Source organism: Podarcis gaigeae, assembly GCF_964106915.1.
Source record: "Podarcis gaigeae genome assembly, chromosome: 1".
In the NCBI taxonomy this organism is placed as follows: domain Eukaryota; kingdom Metazoa; phylum Chordata; class Lepidosauria; order Squamata; family Lacertidae; genus Podarcis; species Podarcis gaigeae.
In genome coordinates this window covers 43,666,880-43,684,921 of record NC_139678.1, presented here as the reverse complement: position 1 = coordinate 43,684,921, position 18,042 = coordinate 43,666,880, and the positions used below count along the sequence as shown (strand labels likewise).

Sequence of the window (18,042 nt, the reverse complement as noted above, 5' to 3'; positions counted from 1 at the left end):
GTAAATCATTGTCAGATGTTTACTGCATTTACATTTTAATCGGGCAGCATTATTTTATTTTAATTAGACAGCATTGGGAAGGGGTGGGGGTGTAGGTGGGCAAGAAAGCACATACTTTTCATGCAGAAGCTCCCATGTTCAATCTCTCATAAAGCTGGGAAAGGACTCTTGTCTGAAACTCTGGAAAAGTAGTCAGCACTGAGGTTGATGGACCATTGGCTCAACCTGTTATAAAGGAGCTTTCTAGCAGCAACTCCAAGAATTTATATTGGGGGGGGGGGAGTCATCTGTATAAACAATTACATCTTGGGGTATTTTCATTTTACTTATGCACTTCCCCCCCTCTCTTTTGTAGTTGTTTCTGCTTCTACGAGAACTGATGAGAAATTTCCCCCTTTCTTCTATACGCCTCCTAGGCTGTCTCCAAGTCGCAGTGGGATGGTTTCTTCTGATCAGTCCTCCCACCCAGGTATTGTTCCCATCTTGGTCTTCAGAAGCTTCCCCGAGCCTGTTACCAATGGTGGTAACAGATTCCCCCTGTTATTTCCTTCTCAGCAAATGATGGACGTCAAACACATATTCTCTGAATGTAGAAGACTTGGTATTTAGATACTTAATAGACCTATTCTCCATTATTGTGTCCAGTATCCACTTCAAGCCACCTGCATCAGTTATTATTATTATTATTATTATTATTATTATTATTATTATTAATACCCCACCCATCTGGCTGGGTTTCCCCTGCCACCATCAATTGTGGCATCAGACTCCATATGATAATTAAGGAAGACATCCTTGATACAAACCTGAAAGACTAGTAGAACAGCATGTTCTGTTTAATGTACCCAATTCTTCATCCTAGGTAGTGATGCATTTTCACAGCTTAGTCTTTTGTCCCAATGGCATTCATATAGTGTGAGCAGTAAATGAACCGGACATTGAGAGTGTAAAATACAACTGAATGAGAGTAATCTTGCAGTAATTTCCCTGTAGCTTATACTTTCTCTGTATTCTGCCTAAACCATTCCCTTACTCCTACAAATAATCAGATGAATTCAATCATGCGGCTTTAGAAAAGCCTTTCTTACTTACCCGTTGGTCCTCCAGAAATCATTTACTTGAATGGAAGAAGCATGCTATGCATTAGCAGACTGTAGTCTTTTAGTTAGGAATTAGTAAATTATGTTTGTTTCTTCAAGCCAGGGTCTGAATGGCATGCAATACAATGTGAATTCATTAGACGGGATATGGCAGGCATGTCCAAAGTCCATTTTGGGGGCCCAGTATGTGTCCTGGAGTAAAATTGTAAAAAAAAAGCTCAATCCTCTTTGAAAGAAGTTTGGGCACCCCTGGTACGGTTTATTTAATGCCAGCATCTCACTGGGGCAAAATCACAGATATGAAGGGGAGGATATGATTGATTTATTTGCAAATAAAAGTAACCCCCCCCCTCATGCCCCACTCCCCTCTCCAAAGTTTATAAGTTAGTAAATGCATTTCCCTTTCATGCTACAATCTGGGTATGACGGAAAATATGCAGAAAGAATGGTAATTTGTGTGTTTTAAGCAACTGAGAGCTATCCAGTTATAAAAATAATGGGAACTGTGTAAGTTCTGATGTGGCTGAGTTTTTGCCTGGGGCTAACTGTGCTTCAGTTATGTGGATTATTTGTAGATCTGCTCCGAAAGTGACTAATAGTCCTATGCCATGTGTAATATAGTAAAACACACCATTGAGAGTACCCTTTGAATAACATTTTTAAAAACCTTCTCTTAGTAAAAACAAACAAACAAAATAATAACCAGCCTCTGGACACTTGCGTCATAGCCATAACTTCCAGATAAGCAATTTTAAACTTTGCTGCATTTAGGATTACTGCTTTGCTATGCTTTGCAAAGCTACGTTTTAACTAGGAAATGCTTCTAGTGTAGATTGAAGTTTAAAAGACTTCTGATTTAAAACTTAAATCTTTCTGAACTCCAATGTAGCTGTTATGTGTAACTCAACCTAGTAGAGACTACTGTAATGCAGTTTTCAGTGTTCAGACTAATTTTTGTATTGGTGGGGGATATTTTTGTTATCCCGTCAGCCCCTGCTTTGTGCAGCATTATGAAGAGTTATAGGGAACGCGGAAGTTTACACACTGCTTTGTGACATTTTGATTTCTCCAGATAAAAATGTGGCCCAGTTGTGGATTTTTAAAAAGTATTTTTTCCCTCTTATGGACTAACTCAGTTGTGTTTTGCTTGTTTTTTATTTAAATGTGGCCACAGTTCTCATTTTGTATTTTCTGTTGTGAACTGTCCTGGGATCTTCAGATGAAGGGTGGTATACAAACTTTAATAATCTGGGCGGCAGAAGCCATGGAGTGTTAAGTTGATGCTCATCAACCTTTGCACTACAAAAGGCTTTAAGAATATGTGTTATTTGTGTTCTGGTGCCAGGATCACCTGAATGTTCGATTTACAGTTTTAAAGGTGGAGAGAGATAAAATACAAACAGAATTTTTGATCTGTCTCTCTGCTGCAGGATGAGCTTGTTTTCCTCTCACTTCCACAAGCAAAATGACAGGGTGTGCATGCTAACCAATTGAATACAGTGGTACCTCGGGTTAAGAACTTAATTCGTTTTGGAGGTCCGTTCTTAACCTGAAACTGTTCTTAACCTGAGGTACCACTTTAGCTAATGGGGCCTCCTGCTGCTACCACGCCGCCACCGTGCAATTTCTGTTCTCATCCTAAAGCAACGTTCTTAACCCGAGGTACTATTTCTGGGTTAGCGGAGTTTGTAACCTGAAGCGTCTGTAACCCGAGCTACCACTGTACTGGCTTAGCTGTCAATTCTGACCTCCATTATGCTTTATTGTACACATTTTTTTAAAGAAGAAGAAAAGAAATGCTAAGAATTGCACATTCATGCAATTATCTGTCCATCTGCAGCATTGTTAGTTTCCTAAAAGGTTGTTATTGTGATGACCAATTGCATTCTGTGGATTGGGAGGAAGTTTTGAGGGGACGCAATGGAACGGGGGAAGTAGTTGGTCAGCACCACGGACAGGCAGCTGCTTCCCCAAACTTGCGAAACCAATTCTCACCCCTGCACTTGACAGTAGCGACAAAAGGCATGTTTAGGACTGAACACAGTGAGGATGCTTCCAGAGCAGTCCCACTGCCCTAAAAACGTTCTATATATTGTTAGCTTTAGAATTAACAACTGAGGTGCATCCTTTCAGAAAGGATGAGTGCACAGAAATCCCTGTGTTTATATTTTAGCAATGCTGTTCTCTTCCCTTTCTCAACTAAATTGATTAACTGTGGACTGCAACTCCAAAACAACGTTGCAGCTCCATCTCCTTGGTTGCTTTAATATTTCTTGAACATATATTGAGAAATAAACTGGGGCAAAGATTGTCTTCTGCTTTATGGTTAAAAAGTTTTATGGTTAAAAAGTACAGTGACTCGTTCATTTAAATCACTGTCATCACTGTTCGTTGTAATAATAATCTTGACTAATTGCGCTCTCATTTCTTGTAACAGAAACCACATGTAACTTTGGGTGGAACTGTTCCTGGGTTTCATCTACCAATGCCTCTGGAAAACCTGACTGGTTGCTGTCTTCAGTTGTTGTTCTGACTTCTCAGGAGCACCAGCAGATTATAGAGAACAACTCATCAAACAGAAAACTAGAAGGTTGTCCATTTGTGCACAGCGCACGCATTTGTCGTTTACTATCCTTGCCTTCTTTGACAAGGTTCTTTCTTAACTGGAGCCACTGTGGTATCCAGCACTATTCTCCAGATCACATACCACGGAGATGGGGAGGGGAAAGTTATGGATTAAAACACAAATTGATTTTTCATATGTATCCGTCATTGGCTCACAAAGATTGCAGAGGCGTGTGAAATGTTTTCCAAATGAGAACCCTCCATTCATTGCACAGCATCATGTGCTTAATGCTGTTAATATATTAAAATCATTACAATGAATACAAAAGACATATTGTAGGTTTTATATAGAGCCTCAGTTGTAGAGAACTGGCTCTTCGTTACTTTGTGGCAGAAGAGGCTGAAGCTAACGGTCAGATTATATGTTACTAGCAGTAGTACAATGGTACTTCTGGTTAAGTACTTAATTCGTTCCGGAGGTCCGTTCTTAACCTGAAACTGTTCTTAACCTGAAGCACCACTTTAGCTAATGGGGCCTCCTGCTGCTGCCGTGCCGCCGGAGCACGATTTCTGTTCTCATCCTGAAGCAAAGTTCTTAACCGAGGTACTATTTCTGGGTTAGCGGAGTCTTTAACCGGAAGCATCTGTAACCTGAAGTGTATGTAACCCGAGGTACCACTGTAGTGGGAATGACTTGGTTGCATGCCATTCCAATAACCAGATTCAGGAGCCTTATCAGCCAGTTCAAAGGTGTGGTTGTTAATTAACACCCAGTTATCACTACCTCCTCCCTCCTGGACAATGATCTGATAAGTAAGGAACCATGCTATTACAGTGGTACCTTTGTTCATAAACTTAATCTGTTCCGGGAGTCTGTTTGACTCCTCAAACCATTTGAAAACCAAGACGCGGCTTCCAGTTGGCTGCAGGAGCTTCCTGCACTCAAGCAGAAGCCGCATCGGACATTTGGCTTCCGAAAAACGTTCACAAACCGGAACACTTACTTCCAGGTTTGCGGCGTTCGGGAGTAGATTTGTTCGACAACTAAGCCGTTCGAGAACCAAGGTACAACTGTGTGGTTTTTCTGTGGTCCAAAATACTTACTAGTTGGTTAGTTAGTTGCTAAATATATATCCCACCCTTTTCATTATCCTTTCTCCGTATGTCTTCCTCTTTCTTCCCTCTAACTTTCATCCATTCTTTCATGCACTGTATTTTATAACTATGATTGTTGTTACTCATAACCGTCCCCCCTCCTTTTTTTTGCTGCAGGGGAAATTCTTCTCCTGAACACTAGCAGAATCTCAGACAGGTGCAAGTTCAGCCTCCGCAGCCCACTCCTGCCTTGGAGCTCAAGTTCCTGTCTCTTGGAGTTGGCCGTGCATTCACAAGGTGTCCCTCTAGGAGCACTCTCTGCTGAAATGAGATATGTGGACACTAATCAGAGTGTAGCCATTCATCTGCAAGAAAGACATGAGCAGGATGCCTGGTAAGACTTGGTTTTGAAATTTATTAGATTTCCCCCCAGGAGCTATTATATTTCTCGTATTAGAAACATTACTAATTATAATATGCATGAATATGCATATTAGCAATGAGTTAGTAGGGGAAGAAAATGGTTACAAGCACAGGCATTCCCCACTTAGGCGCAATTGACTCACGCACGGCCATGTATATGCGCTGCACTGAGAAATAAATAAATAATTTGGTTCAAACCTGGAATTAGTGGGAGAAAGCTGGAGAATCCTCGTGGCTCACAAGGAGATCCTCCTTGGAGCCCGAAAAGGATGTCGGTGAGGACGGAAGAAGCCCCAAAGAGACCAGAGGTGCAGCGGGGCTTTGTTTAGGTTGCTCAGCCTCCCCGCCTAGTAGCTGATGTGTGGGGTAGCGCAGCAGCTGCAGCTTTCCCACACATCCTCCAGTCAGCTCCAGAGCTTCAATTCTAGTTGTGGATACTTTTGGATACAGTATTTTTGGTATGGATTGGAGAGCGGGCATTTAGAGAGTGCTCCCCACTTTACAAGATTTCACTTATGCACATGGGGTCCTGGAAAGTAACTCCCATGAAAGGGAGGGTGGACGCCTGTATATTAAATCTCAAATATCACATTCCATTAAATGAGTTATACACCCTCTTCATGTTAGAGCTTTAGTCCTAATTTAGGATGAGCAAGCTTTCTGAAGCCTGACTAGACTGGAGAAATCAGATTAATTATGGAGCCAGTTGCTTAAGATGAGGACCTTTATTTCCTGTTGGGTGTGTGCGAAGCACCAGCAGTCTCTGGGGGTGGCCTGGGTTCTTTTCATTCTTGCATTGTGCATCTGAAATGAGGCCAAAATGCCCAGATCCTTCCAAATCCAAACCCCCAATATAAAGTGCTACACGTTAGAGAAAGAAAATAAGTTCTTTTCTGAACGTCAAACCTACTCAGATCTTCAGAAATATTAGATAATTTTCTCTATTATGCTTATTAGTCATGAAATAATACACTAAAAATAATGTGACACCCCCCCCCGACGTCATGAGCAAATCTTCATCACTTGTATCAGATTTCTGAAGAAAGGGTTAAATAATCCTGGACCAGGCCTAGCATAGTATTTTATATCCAAGGATGGCTCAGTAGTGATTCTTTTCAATATATGCATGCAAATAGGTTTTGTTGGAATGATAGTTTTATAATCTGAATTTTGGTTCCCAGAAAGAAAAAAAACTTCAGTTCGTAAAACAGAATGTCAGGAAGTTGACTGGATTATGCATTCTGAGAAATGCATGGTTATGATGTTTTATTGCATTTTCATATTTTGCTGGAAGCCGTCCATATAAATATAAATATTATTATTAGTAGTAGTAGTATTATTATTATCATTATTAATTCAGGATAACTCTCCTTGGATACCTTTCTCATCTAGGGATTGGGGGCGGGGCTTACATAGGTTAGCGGCTGCTTTTTACAGCCTGAATTTAGGGTATGGAAAGCAGCCCTCCTGCATGGCTTGGGGGAGACAGTGAAACTCCCCGCGTTGCATAGAGCTGGCTGACTTTTGGACAGACTCATTGGTTTGCAAAGTGGTAAGAATGACCCATGAAGTTATGACCCATCACCCCCAAATTCATTCAGACAGGAACCCAGCTCTGCTGCTTATACTCTTACTAAATGTTTTGCTCAAACTCATAACCACTTTGAGCTGAGTAGCTGTTGCTTTTGAAACATCCAGGATCCTGGATTTAGCTAGTGCTGCACTTTTCGATAAACTGTAGGAGACAGAGAGCACATGCAGGATTCCTGATATTATGAAACAGCTCGCGAAGGACAATAGAAAAACCAGCAGCAGTCTCACAATGCATCTCGGACTCAGTTGGACTGAGAAATATGTTCAGTTTTTGTGTGTGCAATATGTTCCTGCACAACAACACCTTTCATCTATCAGCCTTATCTTGCATCTGCTTGAACTTCGTCTACAGCTCCAAACTCTCTCTCTTCTTTTTTTTTTACAGGCACGTTGCCCAGAAACCTGTTGAGCCTTATATAGCTGCTTAAATGTCTTTATTTAGAAGTGAAGTCGTATTAGCCCATTTAACAAGATGTGTTCTCCTGACATAAAATCGATAGTAAATGTAATGCCAGGCTGGTTTATCTGAATTACTGCTGCAACAATCCTTCTACTACTATGTATACAAAGGGCTTTGTTCTGGGTTCCATTAAGGAAATTAAATTGGCTCAGAAAAGTTCCTGTTTGGATCAAGCCTAGAAGGAGCCTTATTTATGGCATAGGGGGAAAGCTGCTTTAGTTAGATCAAGCCATTTGGGACCTCCCAAAATTCAGCTACATAATTTAATACCTGATTAGAGCTCCATGATACTGGAAGGCGCTCTCTCTCTCTCTCTCTCTCTCTCTCTCTCTCTCTCTCTCTCCCCTCTCCCTGTGTGTGTACATACACACTAGGGGCTGCTGCCCCTGCTCTGCTTGTCAACCCTCCTACCCATTTGCCAACCAGCCTTCCCCCCACACACCTGACCAATCTCCCCTCCCTTCACAGCTCACCCCGAGCCACAACCCCCTTTAAAGGATAATAATAATTTATTATTTGTACCCCGCCCATCTGGCTGGGTTTCCCCAACCACTCTGGGCGGCTTCCAGCAGAATATTAAAATACAATGATTCATCATTTTGTTAAACCACTGTGTAAAGCACCTCCTACTGCTGTAAGGAAGCAGTGTAAGAGTCAAGCCCCCAGGTGAGCTGTTCAATGGAGGGCAGGAGGGACAGCTGGCCTGCCCGTGAGTCAGGGTGAAGCGGCTACCTCAGGCAGTAGAAGTGCAGAAGGAAATGCCCCACCTGCCCCCACTGTTTCTGTCATTGGCAGAGCGCCCCCTCTCGCTGGGAACGTTCCGGCATGCAGCATTGCCTCTCATCTTCCTTGCCCCTGGAAAGGTGAAGATAAGCACCAAAGCCTTGTTGAACGCTCCCCCCTTGCTACGTTCGGCAAGGATGAGGGCACTGCGGCACAAGTAGATGTGGGGCATGGCAGCAGGCTCCCGTTTCACCTCTAGCCCCAGACAGGGGGGGGGGGCCAAATGGGCCACTTGGCCCAGGCCTCCGATTCCAAAGGGGGTCTCAGTCAGCATATTTATCTATATTTTTCATTTTATCTTTATATGCAGATAGGGTTCAAGCCTTGAAATAAAATTATTTGTCAGCATAACTTTTGTGAAAAATATTTATAAGACTTCAATTATCCCCAGGGTAAAAAAAGGAGGGGGCCACATTATCTACCTAGCCCAGGCCTCTGCCTGGCTCTGCAAGACCCTGTTCACCTCAGGTGGTGAAACTGGATGGGCTGCCCCTGGTGTGAAGTACTTCAAACAATGGCTTAGCAAACAACTGTGTGAAGCACTTCCTCCCTACATTAAACATGCCTAGCTGCTGTGTGAAGCTCCTTCCCTCCCTCCATTATACCTTGCTGTAGGCACATTTAATGCAGGGGAGGAAACATTTAACACAGCAACTTGATAAACCCCTGTGAAGCACCTTCACCTTCTGTGATACAGCTTGCCTAGGCCGCCTAATACCCACCTTGCTTCCTTGCTCACCTGCCTCCCTGCCTGGTGTTCATCACACTGCAGTTGGAATGTCCACCTGTTGGCAGCTGCACAAACTGCAGAGCCTGACGACAGGCTTACATTTTTATGTATATGCAAAGCTGCCTCTCACAATTTCATATTCTGGGCAATATGCTATACATATTACATTGTAGAGAAAAAGATATTACTAGATGCTGCTAGGGCTGACTAGATGTAGTGTTGTGATTGCACATCAGACATAATGTACCCATGATTCAATTTTGAAGGCGGCTTGGATGCTGCACTACAATTTGCAGTGTCAGTAATGAGGAGTGACTCAGTGCTGCAGGTCTCTGGCTACTGTGTTACACCATGACACAAGTGATGCAATGATGAATCAGAACTGGTGGGCTGGGCAATGTGCAAAAGCAAAAATGTGTTGGCATTTAAGTAATGAAAGATCAAGTATGCAAATGTATATGTAACCGGTATAATTTGAAGTGTAAAAGGTTGGGCAAGATTTAAAGCTGAGAACAATATCACAAATATGTCATGGGCTGCATATATACTATTCCATCCATAGCACACAAAAAAGTATTTTTTCTCAATCTGGAATCATTCATGATGAAGCTCAACATGCTGCTTTCATTCTAGATTGAGTCTAGATCCTGCCATCAATAAATGTGGGTGTGGTTACTTGATAGACATTTGAGAACCCTCCCCTCGCTTAGGTTATCCTTAAATTTGTAGCAATTCTTTCTCCCACTGGGAAAAATCTCAGCCATTGTTATTTTTATGAAATCTGCTAAGCTTAACTTGTTGATGGCTTTGAGTTCTTCTTGCCTGATGGGTACTGTTATATAGTTATTCAAGCAAAATATTTTAAACAGTGATCAACTTGGATTGTTTCAGCAGCCTTGGATCTACCAATAGATCCCAATCTGCCTTCTTCCCAACCCTGAAGTGTGTGAATTACTTTGACCACTCCAAAATGCCACATTAATGTGAAGCTTTATTTAATCATGACAACTTCTTTGATTTTTGCAGGGTGAAGTGGAAAGTGCTCATCGGTTCAGTTGGAGAAATGGAAAGGCCCTTTGAGATCACTTTGCTGTATTCAAGCTGTGAAGAAAAGAGTTCTGGGCTTTTGGCACTGGGCTCTTTGCATCTCAGAAATTGCTTTCATGGTATGTCTTATATTGCCATTCAGCTCTGGAAAGTCAGGATATTTGCTTTGCATAATCACAAAAGCCCAGGACTAGCAATGCTTCCAGTATGAGACTCAACAGCAAGCAGTGGAGTAAATATCTTTGGAACATGAGGATCCCTTAAAAACAAACTTTTTTCTTAAATAAATGTTATGTAAAAAAATACACTCGGGTTCTCTCTTTAAAAGTTTTTAAATTGGACTAAAAATGTCCATCTGTCATAATGGTGCAGTCACTACATAAATATCTAAGCAGATACATATGCACTTCTTATATTAAATCACTCATAGGCAGCATTTTAGGGTCAACGCAGTATTTAAATTTTAAACCACCACACTCAATAAATATAGGGCCACCAAACAGGATTTCATTGCACTAACTTCAGAATATAATAAATGCATTTTTGTTCATTATATTTTGTAAATGATTTTTTACTGCCCTTCTCAAACTCCTTTCCTGCTTTTTTTTTAAATATCAATAATGTAAGGGATTAATTCTTCTTGCATGTCAGGTGCTTTAACATACTTAGGCCAGAGAAATAATTAGTGAGAAATATACAAAGGGAAAAGAAACTTAAACGATTTAAGCCATACTGGATAATTTATTAACATGCCTTTGAATTGGAGTATAATGCAAATACAAAGATATATGGTGGCAGGATGAAGGGAGACTTGAAAAAGAGGGCAATAAATTTTGCCTATTGATAACCAAACTGCCGCCCCCAAGAAAACCTAATCCTGGAAAGCAGCGGTAAATCCAATGCCTGCAAAGGTCACATCTGTGCTTTCTGGACACCGGACTTCTAAGACTGACTTATTTTCTGAATCTTAAATAATTTGCTGTCTGTCCAAAAGAATGTCTTCCACATGACTTACAATGGAGAAACAGAAAGCTACAGGACAGCCCTTAAGCAATGGGAAGAAAGTTCTGCAGCTTTCTGACACTTTGCAGCTTAAGGGAGATGTGCATGTCTCTCATTGTTTTGATACTATACTACACTACACTGAAATGTCTAAATGCTTCTTTGATGGTCCTTGAACCTTCCTGCCACACTTGCTCTCCTCTCCTGCAACACCAGTGTGGCGCACCACACCCTTTTGAGAACCACAGCATTAAGTGATTGCTTCCATGTGTGAACCAGTCATCACAGCTTAATTACTCCTGGCAGAGCTTTTCAATGACTTCTCAAACTAACTTCAATCCTGTTCAGATTTGGTGCAGAGGATGGCAAAAGTATAATATGTCCTGGTATTTCAATATTAGATCTGTCTGTTGTCATGAATATATTTATTGATGGTGTTTCAGTAGTCTGGGAGAGAGCCATATCCCCGCAAATCCATGCCTAAAATTCAGGCCCACTCCTTTCTGTAGATTTACTTTAGCAACCATTCAACAGTTTTAATAATATTATTTATTAAATTTGTATACCACCCTATACCCGCAGATCTCAGGGCAGTTCACAACATAAAAGCTACCCTTTTATATGTAAAAAATAAACTCTGCCTCTAGATATATACATCTTTGGAGATCTAGATGTAGTCGAAAGGTGGGATATCAGTATTTAAAACAAAATAACTTAACTGATCAGTTCATGCTGCTTTCAAGAACTCACTCTTCTGTTTATTGCTCGCTGTATCTTCACCATCTTCTTCCATACTCTTGTGACCAAGGGGGAAAGGAGCTCATAATGGAGCTATTATGTTTTAAATCTAGGCATTGTTCTTTGATACTCGGATGTATGTTTTTTCCTTCCCTTCAGACAAAGGAGTTCCACATATTTCCCAATACGAGAAGGGTTCTGCCGCCCTGTGCCCACAAGAGGGCTGTGTCAGCAAACTTCAGGTCTGTGATTTCAGTACCAGTTGCCCCATCGAAGAAGAAGGTGGATCCATCTGTGGTGAATATGGATCTATTTCCCTTACACTTTTCTGTCCATGGCTTCCTACTTGCCAGCTTGGTTGCATGAATATTTTGAGGTCACTTCCTCACTCCTGTCTTATGGGTCCCATAAAGCAGCGGTTGCTTGACTTGGTCCCCTCAGATCATGCAACCACAAGTTCACAGAGTAGCTGAAATCCTCCCTACCTCACAAAACAGTCCTTATATCCAGTGCCAGAGCATTTCTCCCCAGCAACATGTCATGAGGTTGCTCAGGTCCAATTGGTCCTAGCTTCCTCCTGCCAGGACCCTGGAGATTAGGCTATTGATTCCTGATCAAGTGATCTGATGCTGGCTTCCCCTACCACAGTGCTAGTAATCAAGACTACTCAACTATGGTTTTTTAAAACCATATATTGTGGTCATGAAATGTATTTAATATTCTTGTTTGGTTGTAATCTGCCTGGGGTGGGGCGACTTGCCTAATGCAAGACAGTGGTATATAATAAAAATTATTATTTATACAGTACCATTGCCGTTAAGGGGAGGTATCATGGCACTGTCCATTGAATGAGATGACATGAAAGCTTACATAACTCTTGGTGGAATTGTTTCCCATGCTTGCTATTCTTTTCTAACCAGACTCAACAAGAGAAGGCATAGTTAATTAACTGGTACTCACCCTGTTTCTCTTCTTACTGATATTTATGTTTTCCTTGCTACCACCAATCTTTTTCTTGCAGACCATCTACCGGAGGGGGCACATTGTTCTTTTGAGGAAGGTCCCTGTGGCTGGACATTGGGTGGCAATGTGAATTTTTCATGGTCTATTCATGGCTTTTCAAAGATGCAGGAAGACCCCTTTGGAGCATCTGCCTTACACGCTACCGGAGGTTTGTTCCATATCTGCCATTTTCCAGTTTAGCCCAGAGCACCAGGTTCTTCTAAAGAAATGTCAATAGAGGGACACTTAGCCCCTGCCTTGAGAGAGTGCACATCAACCCATGAGAGACATGCACATCTCCCTTAAGCTGCAAACCCCAAAGTGTCAGGAGAAGAAGTGTGAATTAATCACATTTTCTCTGTTGCCAGTTCTTCACAACATGTAAAGTAGCTCATTGCTTTCGGCAGAAATATTTCAAGACATTTGAGCAGCTGTGTGTGTGTGTGTGTGTGTGTGTGTGTGTGTGTGTGAGAGAGAGAGAGAGAGAGAGAGAGAGAGAGAGAGAGTGTAAGTGTGTAAATGAAGGACCAATATCCGCTTAGAAGACCATTACTGTGCAACAAGTGGGGGACTGCAAGGATTTTGGGATGAGCACACTGAGCTTTCTACTCTTCCAAATAAATTGCTGTAGAGATGTGATAGTGATAGAGAGGTATGGAGATTCTTCTTTTCTTTCTCTTTTCTTCATGCTGTCTAGAAAAGTTCGTTTCCTTTCTTTTTGAAAAGTTACATACTCCCCCCCCCCTAAACACACCCTTCTCTGTTGGCTTCTCCAGTTTCCACCTTTCCTTTTATCACCGATGCTCCCCCCCCCCCCATGTTCTGTTCTTGTGGACATTGCAGTCCTCTTCATTCAGCAGGGTTACTGAGTAAAGGTTGTCTCCCTTCACTCAATACTTTTAAAATTACAAAGTAGCATTCTTTGCAGGGGGTTGGACTAGATGGCCCTTTGAGTCCCTACAAACCCTACAGTTCTGTGATTCTGCATACCTGAGACATTCCCTGACTATATAGCAACTTTTCTCTTTGGACTGTTTTTCCGTCCTACTGGTTCATATGGGACTACCAAGTTTGTTGTGCAATGATAGATGCACAATGGATTTCCTTTTAGAAGATGAAGTGGAATGTTAAGGTTTAAAAAGCTCCAGAATATCATGAAATAAATCTCAAACTGCAATTAAAAAAAAGAAAAAAGCTTGAATAATGCAGATTACTCGAGATAGATGAGATTATTCTATTTCCTATTGTATCAATCGAAAGATAATTTGAATGATTTGGGCATTTGGCATTTTTTTAATAAGAAGTAGTATTTTATAATATAATAAGAAGTATTTGAGTAATTTATTTATTTTAGTTTTTTTTTAAAGAATTTTTTTATTTTCAATGCAGAATCATAACAAAAATTACAAACATTGAATCCAAAATAATACTATACAGACAAAAATCCCCGGATCATATAAAAAAAAAAACAGAAAAGGAAAAAAAAGGCAAAGGAAACAAAACTAAACTAAACAAAAACGAAAAAGCACACATCTACAGAACAAAACCGTATCATTACATACATAAACACAAATTGACTTCCTTCCTTTGTTCTAAGACCTCAAAAAATTTACTCTTACTGTATTGTTGTGTCTAATTAGATTATTTCCATCTTTGTGCTTTTTTACACCATTTTTCTAATTCTTTAACCCTGTAAAGCATCATTCATTACATACCAATATACTAACTCCAGAATTATTTTAGTTATTTTGGTATTCTTTTGGCATCATAATATTTGTTTCTTTGCGGATTTTGCCAAGAAACTTTAGGATTCTACCCTCCTTATCTTAGAATGTTTTAAACGAATCTCTTTGGGGTATGAACATAAGTACCTGCAGTGCCACCCACTTGTCCCCAAAGTAGGACATGCAATAAGGTGTGGATTACTCTAACATCTTTTTGATCCTCCGACTGGATGCTGTACTGAGTGGTCGGCCAGGCTAAGTAGATGGCCATGCCCTGTCCCCCCAGGGCGACCATGGAATGGCTCATTTGGAGGATGGATTAGGCTGGAACCTGTGAGCCTCTGTGGTGGCTGGAGGGGACGGGGAAACAATATAAAATGGCGCTGCATGTCTGGGGTCTAGAGGAGGTGCCGTGTTGGGCCGCAACCACTGCTCACCGGCAAGATGGTAAGAGGCCATTTTGATCCTTTGGTGTCTGCTGTCCCTATCATTGTGAAGCAGAATTCACCAAGCGCTGACCCACTAATAGTTCAGTCCATGGACAGTCAGTAAGGCATTGTCTAGGTGACTGCCTAAATGACACGAGAACTTCCCTGAGCTGCTCTAGGCCTTGTGAACTTGTGCAGGGGCCTCCAGGGTATCATATAGAGATTCAGGTCAGACACATAATTTGCCTATGCAGTGCACTGTAGATCATGCATGGCTGAGACATTCCAGAACCTCTTGGCTCCACAAACAGATTATTATTAAACCCAGGTCTCATTTGCTGAGCATTCCACCACTGCACATCTGCAAATCCGCCACTGAAATCCAGTTGCAATTTATTTTCCAGGTCACTTTTTGTATCTGCGTGTAGACAGTGAGCACACAGATGGTGTTGCCTGGGAATATAGTCCTAGACTCCCAGTCAGTCTTGCAAATGGAGCCTCCCAGGTATGTTTCCCTTTATCCTTCTTCAAATAATCTGCACTTTGAGGGAACTTTTAATGACACAAGCCCCGTTTTCTTTTCTTTCTTTTTACTTAAAAAAAAATATTTGTTTTATTAAATTAAAACTGGGTGTGGCGGTTCTATCTGGAGCCCCTGGTTCAGTCTCCATTTCATCTGTGATGGAAGCCATGATGTCCTTATTCTGGACAACCAGCTATACCTACTGACCTGATAAATAAACATTGTTTTTGAGGGGTTTTCATATTTGGCTATACCTGGTAGGGAAAGTAAGCCAATCCCTGAGTAATTTGCATGTGGTAGGAAAGTAAGGAAAGTAAAAAATTATGATTTCAAACTCAGAAAGATATATACCGGTAGTCCTCTCAACATATACTTTCCTTTACTTCCTCTGTGTGGCTGCAGCCAGGGTACACAGCATGAGTGTGGGATTCCATATTCTTCATACTTCCTAACCCACCGCCAGGAATTTGAGTAATCATGCCAGCTTATACATTACTTCCTCCATCCATCTGTGGCGATAGGACCACTGTGTATCAGGAATTTTTGTATATATGAACCTAGCCCATCACCTTCAAATATGTGTCAGAAAGAGCCTCCTTGACAGCTGCTCTCTGTCTCTTCATTTTGTCATCAAATTTCTCTTTAGCTCCAGTTCTCAGCCTATGTTTTTGGCAATTACAATGGCACCATCTCACTCATTGTCCAAGAAGAAGGACGCGGAATTGGTGACACGTTGCTGTTATGGGAAAGAACAGGGAGCTGGAGTGATCACTGGTATCTTATAACCTTGGAAATGCCAAGACTTCAAAACTAGTAAGCACAACATCAGTGGTATTCTTCACTAATAGAGCATAAAATGATATATAGATAATATTGTACGATCAGTATGCATGCCACTTGATAAAGTAATAACGAAAAGACAGGTTCCCACCCTATAAAGATTGCAATCTAAAATCTAAGACTCAAAAGTCCACAGAAGGAGAGGAAGAAGATGGAGGTGGTGATGGGGATAAACAGAGGATTTGTGTTCCTTCAGTTACACATACTCAGGGCTTGTCCACTCTTCTGTTTGCCTAGAAATCATGGGTCTGAGTGGTTTTCCCCTTGCCACGTTCCTTTCCAAAGGAAACCCCACTGTTTAAAGCTATATCAGAACAAATGGCAATGTGGGGAAACTGAAGATTGCTGTTTGCTCCAATTGAGTGCTAAAGAATGGTTTTCCCCAGGGGAAAGCAGTGGGGCAAGAAGTGTGGACAAGCTCTTAGGCTTTGTGAGGTTGATGGGGCTGCATAGCTTTACCCGCCAAAATGTGGGTTTTCAGTAGGGCTTTGAGGGAAGAGAGGGAGAGGAATGCCATATTGCTCTGGGAAGAAGTTCCAGGCATAAGGGACAACAAAGCAGAAAAGGTTGAACTGTTTTAAGTTAGAGATCTTTGGACTAGACTAATACATCTAGACATATAGTCATACCTCTGCTCTCGAACAACTTGGGAGTCAAACGTTTCGGCTCCTGAATGATTGAAAACCAGAAATGAGTGTTCCAGGTTTTGAACATTTTTTCAGAAGCCAACCGTCCAATGGGGCTTCCGTGGCTTCTGCTTGGCTGCAGAAGCTTCCTGCAACCAATCAGAAGCCACACTTTGGAAGTCGAACGTTTCGGAAGTTGAACGGACTTCTGGAACGGATTCTGTTCGACTTCTGAGGTACGACTGTACTGGTGAAGTTATTCTGAGCATACAAACTTTAGGCTTGTGAAAGCCTGCTTCAGATTAAAGTTCCTGAATTCCTCTCCATCCCAGATCAAAATTCCTTCAGTATCCTTATGGAAGAAATCTACCCAACCACCATGCCCTCCATCCCATAGTTCAAGCCTGAGTGTAGTTGCCTCTGTAGCCCAAATGACACTACTTTTATGCACAAGAGGGGAGGTATTGGGGTGCTTGGAGAAGCACCCAATTTGGCAGAAGTAGAAAAATAATTGTTGAGGGATGAATCCCAAACAGCCAAATGAGAACTGTGTGCATTCAGTGGTCACAGAATGTTAAGGATGAAAACCAGAGGAAGGAGAAATGGAATGGTGTTTCCTGGAGGAGGGCATGGTTGTGAAACACTCTTCACCAGAAGCTGCATGACAGTCCAAACCTAATCATTTCCTGAAAGCACTGTAAGGCCTGCATGTCTGAGTTGACATTAAATGATCTGGACTAGGACAATATGGCACGTTACATAATGTTTTATATAAGGGCTTTGCCAATTTTTCACCCCCTAAAAGAATTGGAGCGCAGAGAGGGCATGTGCCCCCGCAAGCCATATTGGTTTTTTCAGTTTCTCTGTGTCTGTGAGGTGTTACTGTCTTCCCTATTGCTACTACTCTGCAGTGCCACTTTTGAAAAAGCATCTTAACCCTCACAGCATTATGCCAGCTATTTGGGGGACATGTTTTGCTTTGTTTTCTTTGAGGGGGTGTAGCATGGCACCATGGATCCAGAAGGTGTAGCTATATGAAGGAAAGAAAGGACCCTTAGATGTCCTCACTCTGAAGCAGAGAGGGAAGGAATGCACTCCCACTGCCATGGCAACCAGAGTCATGCTCTCTGTCAGCTGATTATTATCACTGGGTCTCATTGGTCTCATTCCCAATGAAGGGATGCATTCCTCTTCCTCTTGACTTCCAGCACCATAATTTTGTCCCCCTTTAATGCTACCTCATCACCCAAAAGTGAGAGTGCTTTTTCTCTGGGAATTAAAATGTTGAGTGAAAATGTTTGGTCCCTGCTTTGGTTCAGCTGTTGTATAGTTCAGGGTTGCTGTTTTTCCTATTTTGGTATTT

At 41.6% G+C, this 18,042-nt stretch overlaps 1 protein-coding gene across 3 annotated transcripts in view; it reads left to right on the top strand.

Moving 5' to 3' along the window:
- The window catches only part of LTK (leukocyte receptor tyrosine kinase), a 103,686-nt gene that overhangs the window by 39,179 nt on the left and 46,465 nt on the right, over window positions 1-18,042 (top strand). For 2 of the 3 annotated variants that reach the window (XM_083744292.1, XM_083744291.1), the window contains exons 2-9: window positions 356-469; window positions 3,538-3,690; window positions 4,938-5,154; window positions 9,776-9,915; window positions 11,696-11,833; window positions 12,558-12,707; window positions 15,095-15,195; window positions 15,860-16,026. In XM_083744292.1, the coding sequence (XP_083600418.1) occupies window positions 356-469; window positions 3,538-3,690; window positions 4,938-5,154; window positions 9,776-9,915; window positions 11,696-11,833; window positions 12,558-12,707; window positions 15,095-15,195; window positions 15,860-16,026 (1,180 nt within the window). The remainder of the gene's footprint in view (window positions 1-355; window positions 470-3,537; window positions 3,691-4,937; window positions 5,155-9,775; window positions 9,916-11,695; window positions 11,834-12,557; window positions 12,708-15,094; window positions 15,196-15,859; window positions 16,027-18,042) is intronic. The other variant, XM_083744293.1, reaches the window with a different exon arrangement.